The sequence below is a fragment of the Phytophthora infestans genome, genomic scaffold (genome assembly GCF_000142945.1).
Source record: "Phytophthora infestans T30-4 supercont1.15 genomic scaffold, whole genome shotgun sequence".
Taxonomy (NCBI): domain Eukaryota; phylum Oomycota; class Peronosporomycetes; order Peronosporales; family Peronosporaceae; genus Phytophthora; species Phytophthora infestans.
This window is the reverse complement of record NW_003303744.1, coordinates 487673-493969: the sequence shown is the minus strand read 5'-3', so window position 1 is coordinate 493969 and position 6297 is coordinate 487673. Positions and strand designations below refer to the sequence as shown.

The window sequence follows — 6297 nt, the reverse complement described above, 5'->3', positions numbered from 1 at the left end:
AAAAATTAAAAAATTACATAAGTTAGCATAATAAATATCAATAAAATACTTATGTTATTCACATCCAACATAAGGCCTTAGACAAAAAAAGCAGCAAGCCTGAGCTTGCTACTGAATACGAACCTCATGCAGTAAGTCGTCTTGACACAAGCTGCGACGAATATCTTGGAGCCCCACTTGTGGGGCCTGTCCTTGCTGTACTGGCGAGTTGGATTATAGCGTGAGCGAGAAGGCAGCGTTGCCTCGTCAAAACTAATGACAGGAGACGTTGTGTAGCCGCGAGCAAACGTGCGTGAAGCACATCAACAACAGGTCTAATTTCCACGCTCGGTCCACCTTGGCTTGGGGAGAATTGTTGTTGGACAGATGTATGTAGCCCATAATGTGTAAGAAGCGATTCTTTGACATGGAGTCCAAAGAGATTATCAGGAAGAGCACTCCCAATTTTTGAAGACCAATGTGCTGCTACCCCTTTCCGAATAGGTACTAGCACCCGTGCCACCAACAAGGCCATAGCTCTGAGGATCTCCCAAGGCTCAATATCCGAAACACCGGCAAGTCGTCGACGAATTTCACCAATTTCGTCAGCTTCTCCACCTTGCTGACGCTGCGAGCGAATCGTCCGCGCACGCCGCGGTATCGTTTAATCATGATAGCGGTTGCCTTCTACAGCAATTTGCCCCCACAACTTTGGCGGCATGAAATAGAACATATTAAGGCTAGCGGGTCGCCGCCAACTTCCATAACGCTGTCACTTGGCCCATAAGCGTCGCTGCCGCCAACTTCCATAACGCTGTCACTTGGCCCATAAGCGTAGAGACCCTTGTATTCTGGGTCCGGTCCGAATTTGGCAATGTCTACAAAAAGTCGTACAGCAGGATATGTTGGATGCTAAGTTGACAATTAATCCAAATCAATCTTGTTATACTGGATACCAGCAACATAACGTACCGAACTCCCAACCAGATCTTCTCATCGCCGACATTGCGTCCTTCTTTTTAATTACACTCGACCAAATCGATTCTGATAGCTCTTCAGGAACGCCATCGGAATCTTCATCCGTTATATTACCGAGATCCCAATCACGATCCCAATCATCCACGCTATCGACGTCATAGCTGGCGTCGTCATCCTCCTCCGGCTCCTCTTGAAGATCAGGGTCTTCGTCTGAATTCAGCCCCGTGCATTCTTCAGCTCCTGCCGCCATCATATTCGGATCTCCATCGACAACACACGCTGAGGCCACAGGTGCAACAGGTGCAGCATGTGTTGCGTCTCTACCGTCTTCGTCGCTAGACGGTTCCTTCATGTGTTACCAATAATAGTTATGTTGATTAGTATGTTGAATAAATAACACCACAACTGTGCTTATGTTGGATCTGGAAGACATAATAATTACCTCTTCTGAGCCGTCGTCTTGGAGAATGACACGCAGACTCTTCCCGGAAATTTGTACTGCAGGTCGTTCGCGCGTTGCAGAGTGAGATGAAACCACAGCAGGTAGCGCAATAGCGACAGCCCTGTCAATGAATACGAGTTGGCGTCGCGAGCCCCTCCGTAGACAAGACCACTGTCACCAAGTCCTCCAATACACTCTTCACTTCTTCGCCATCAGACGTGGAGATCACCGGCTCCATCTGTACGGTCTCCGTCTCCTTCGCTTCCGTGCGCCCCGCTTCCGCATCCGTCCCCTTTGATGCTGCCGCCACCCCCCTCCTGGTTTTAGCTGACGCACGCGTGGTCTTTGCAGCCGTCTCCTTCGCTGTCTTCTTCTTCACAGGCGCGCCGGTCTTCGCTTCCTCCTTTGCTTCCTCCTTTGCTTCCTCCTTTGCCTCCTCGCGACGTACACGTCGATCTCGACGCCGAGGGTCCAGGCACAGCTGTCGCTCCCTGGCTGTGAGTTTGTACCACGGGGTCTTACCGACAGGACCCACAGTCTTCTTACTCTATCGTCTTTTTCGAGAATGAGTCAATTTGGTGGCTGTGGGCCACACTGTGTGGCCCACAAAAAATTATCATAATGTCATTATACGACGATAAATGACAGATGTGCAATACAAACATCAAGTCAAAATATCTCGTATGCTGAGCGTTCCAACATAAACAAAGATACAGCAACAAGATTGGATTAGGGTATACACCTCTTATGTTGGAACTTCCAACATATGGGAACTTAGGGGTTAAAGGCGATGGTACCCTCGTAATGGTACAGCTCAGGATAGTGATTCCTCAGGATAGTGATAAAAGTGATGGTATCACTATTGTCAGCAAATAAACTTATTTTTCTGAAAGCTAATTTATCAGTACTTTATGGTTAAAAAACATTCATTCTACTAAATGTACACTCTGTTCCATCTCAAATCTAACACTTCTCCTTTGCTGACATATTATTTAAACTAATGGTGTGATTTAGCTAAACGAGCCCACTACGGAAAGCCCTGCCTTAGCTCTATAAAGCAGTATTTTTTTGGTAGATCATAGTCAAACAGCAACGAAGTACAGAGCAAAAGAGCGTCATTCGTTTTGACGGGGTGGACGTCTGGTTTCGCAGTGGGCTTCCCAGTGTTGGAAAATTGCTGAGGTTTTCAGAAGAGATCGATTTTGCTACTGTCTTACAAGATGTGAAAATAGTTCTTCAAAAGCTGCTGTCTGTGCCGCGTTTGCCTGAAAAACGCTTTTGACCAATTACATCTATGTATTTACAATCTGACAAATTTTAGATCTCGCAAAAGGTGAAAATAAATAAAACAAGGTGTGTAGAAAAGAGTTCATCATAAAATAAAAGATACATCTAATTTTAAGTTGGTGGCCCTTCATTTTATTAAGTGTCTCCTGGCCCTTTTTGCCAAAGGGTCGCAATTGGAAGCACTCCGTTGCGAATGTGGTGCTTCGAAACTCGGAGGAGTTTGTATGTATCACACGCAATGACAGATTCTGGTATTTTTTGTGCTGTCAAAAAGCACTTATCTATAGTCCTACTAGAAAGATCACAGTAAGTTTTTTCAGCTTCCGCAATTAAAGCATCGATCTTGTACGTTGGTGTGCGGTATTGAGCCGACTGTAGCAAGTTAATTAGACCCAATTCGAGTACGTTCATATCGGGCGACTTAGCTGGCTGGTATTTGATAGCGATGTTGACAACATCAACATTTGTTGTGCCTGCCGTTAGAGCGATCAGACGGCAGCACATCATGCTTATCTGCACAGCTGATACGTATTATGTAGCTGGTAGCCACAAATTAAAAAATAGCAAACCTCTATTCTTAGCCTAATAATAGCCAATGATATCATTTATTTTTGTGCGGTCGCTCGTTGCGTTAGATTTGAGATGGAACAGAGTAGTAGATTAAACGACAGACAATTTCTGACGAAAACAACACTGCTAACGCAGCGGTTTTTGACATGACACTGAATTCAAAACGTACGCACACTGGTTTTTAAAATGGGCTTCATTGGGCCCTCAACATTAAATTTGAAGTCTACGAATGGTTTACACAGTACTACACGTCAATGCTTAGTTGAGCTTGCCGACGCCGAAGTTATCGGTGGTCTCGGCCCACACCTTGGCCAAGTGGATCGATGATTGAGTCACCTCGCCAGATGGTGCGGCAGTGCCTGGCGTGTACTGCTGCGTCTGCTCCTGCTCCGAGTCACTCGACTGATGAGCCTGCTGCTGCTGCTGCTGCTGCGAGCCGCTGGTCTGAGTGGAATCCGAAGAGTAGCCAGTAATGGCAGGGAGATCCTTGACACCTTCAAGAGCGGCAGGGCCGTTGCGAGATGTGAAGTTGCCGCTGCCCACCAGAACGTTTGCCGCACACTGACGACCCAGGTATTTGGAGCACACGTCAGCATCATCCACAGCGTACAGGAGTCCGTCCTCGCCCTTGTCGAGAGGCTGCTTGGTGTTGTCGAAGTAGTTGCCCTCAGCGAGCACGTATGCGTTAACACCGAGCTCGAACGAGTGGCCAGAGTTGTTGCCCCATTGGTTGTTAGCCACGTGGACAACGACGTGCTCGTTCGGGTTGCCGCCAACCTTAGGAGAGCGACCCGAGGTGCCGTGCACATAGTTGTTAAGCATACTGACGCCGGTGTTCTTGCCGTAGAACAAGAAGGTCCAGTAGTGGTGTCCGTCACACGTCGCAGAGTATTCCGTGTTTCCGTCAAAGTCCGAATTACTGATCGTCAAGGTGGCAACACCAGCCTTGTTCGTGACGACCATTTGACGGCCGACGTGAGACACCTTGACGTGGTCGATCCAGATCTTGTTCAGCGTCGTGGTTGCCTTGTTCGAGCCCTGCATGAAGAGAGCGTCACCGCCCCACACGACGTGCGGGTTCAGCTCTGTAATGTGGATGTTCTGCACGATAATGTTGTCCCCGTTTAGCGTCAGACCCTTGCCCATAATGACACCGCTCTTGCCAATACCACGGATGGTCTTGTTACCCTTGACGCTCATACGCTTAATGGCAGCGTTGTCGTACGTCACCTCAATCTCCGTACCGTTCGTGCAGCCGCCCGTGTTGTTCAAGCCACCGGGGCCCAGAATGACATCCTGGTCGTTGAAACCGTTGTTCTTGGCCAAGCATGCGCGTTTGTGGCCTGGTCGACAGCCCATTTCGGTGGTCGTACCCTCAGTACCGCGAAAGTCGATCGTTTGGTTAAGGACAATGACCAGCGGCTCAGTGTCATTCAGGTACGCCACCAGCTCACTGGGAGAGGTCGGGTACACGGTCTCACCGCCCGCTCCACCTGTAGTGCCGGCAGCTAGACCAGAGGGGGAACCGATGGTGAAGGCGCTTGCACGGTTGGCAGCAAGAGCTAGCATCGCGGCGAGTGTAAACTGGAATCGAGCCATGGCGAAGAAACCGGAAGTCCAAGAGGCTGTACTGGGTTTGGTGCGCTTGACAAGGCGATTTTGAAAATGAACGCTTGACAAACAGTTGCGGTCCCTTATGGGTGTAATTGTCGGTTGGTGCAGTGTGGGAGGAAGAGCGTTCGCGTCTTGCGTTGACTCTTGTTCGGTTGTCAACACCCAGATTAATCAGTTGTCAAATCTTAGAGTTGGTTCCTCTTTAGCGGCTGATTAATTCGTGTGTGGCAGCGATTGTACCGTACAGGTCAAGTTGACCGTCCACCCACCGCGATCCAGCGTCTCCACGTCAGCTGAGAACTGATGTTATCTGTACCTACATGTGCTCGTTGATGTTTCAGCTTTTCTGTATGCTACTAAACGCGGGCTAGCACGCGCGTCAACAATTTAACGAGTGCCGTGCTCGTAAGCCCGACAGTACGCGGTCTGCAAGTGCTGACCTTATCTTCCTTTTATAGTCTTTGAGCTGCATTTGGTTGCTCATTTAGCCCCATTGGAGGGCAATCTCCAGAAGTACTGCACAAAAACAGCGACAGCAGAAGGTATCACGGCTAATGCGTTATTTACCATCCATCCGTTCGTTTTTTTCGTTTTTCATTTTGTATTAAAGTCTGTTGTCTAATCAAAATTCACCATCCATCCTCGCGTTGTTTTCCAGCCCTAGGCGTGGATATTGTTTGATCGGCTGCTCTTCAAGAACCAGCGTGTCAGCTTACAACATCGCACAACATCTGCCCCCGTAAGAGCTTAAATACTGCTTAGCTGAACTCCTCCGTATAAAAAGAAGCAGCAAAATGCCCCCAGCTGGCTCAACTCCACCTTAGCTGGTCGCGATACTTTTATTACCAGTACTGTTATACGCTTCAGAGCTAAGGTATCTCCGTTGCCCGTCGATTGAGCTTTTGAAGCGACTTTGGTACTCTTTGTACTTCGTATGCACGAAGTACATTTCGAGGCCAATCAGTGAAAATGCCATGTCCTCTTAAGAAGTAGTAATGGCGTGCTCGACTAATGACCGAGAGAATGGCCAACATCGCCTAGTCGAGATGTCGAGTACTGCCGATTTCGGGCAGACTGCATCTTCCAAGATGGTAAGTGATTCGACGACACTACAGTATAAATGTACTGTACATTTATGGAAAGCAATCTACAGTGTTAATAGACACCTTTGCTACCACATGATTAATACATCACTGACCCGTATCTACCGTTGCATGGGGTACAGTCACACTTTGAAGTATTCAAAGCTAAAACGTTTTTTGTTCATCGATGGTCGAATTATTAATGCGGATCGGCTACATGTATTGTTGTCAAATAGATTAAATCGTTTTCGCAGCAACGTTCTGTACCAGAAGCGGTGTATACGGCGTCTAGGACATTCTTTCGCGGGCACTAATGCTACGTCCCTTGAAGCGAACGGAACAATC

At 48.0% G+C, this 6297-nt stretch overlaps 1 protein-coding gene across 1 annotated transcript; it reads right to left on the bottom strand.

Annotated features, from left to right (window-relative positions):
* Positions 1-3514: 3514 nt before the first annotated feature.
* Positions 3515-4855, bottom strand: PITG_09465 (pectin lyase, putative; the record flags this gene model as incomplete). The annotated part of the gene is made up of 3 exons (XM_002903069.1): positions 3515-3658; positions 3749-4282; positions 4328-4855. 3 exons carry the CDS (start codon positions 4853-4855, stop codon positions 3515-3517), a joined length of 1206 nt encoding a protein of 401 aa, XP_002903115.1.
* Positions 4856-6297: the final 1442 nt, after the last annotated feature.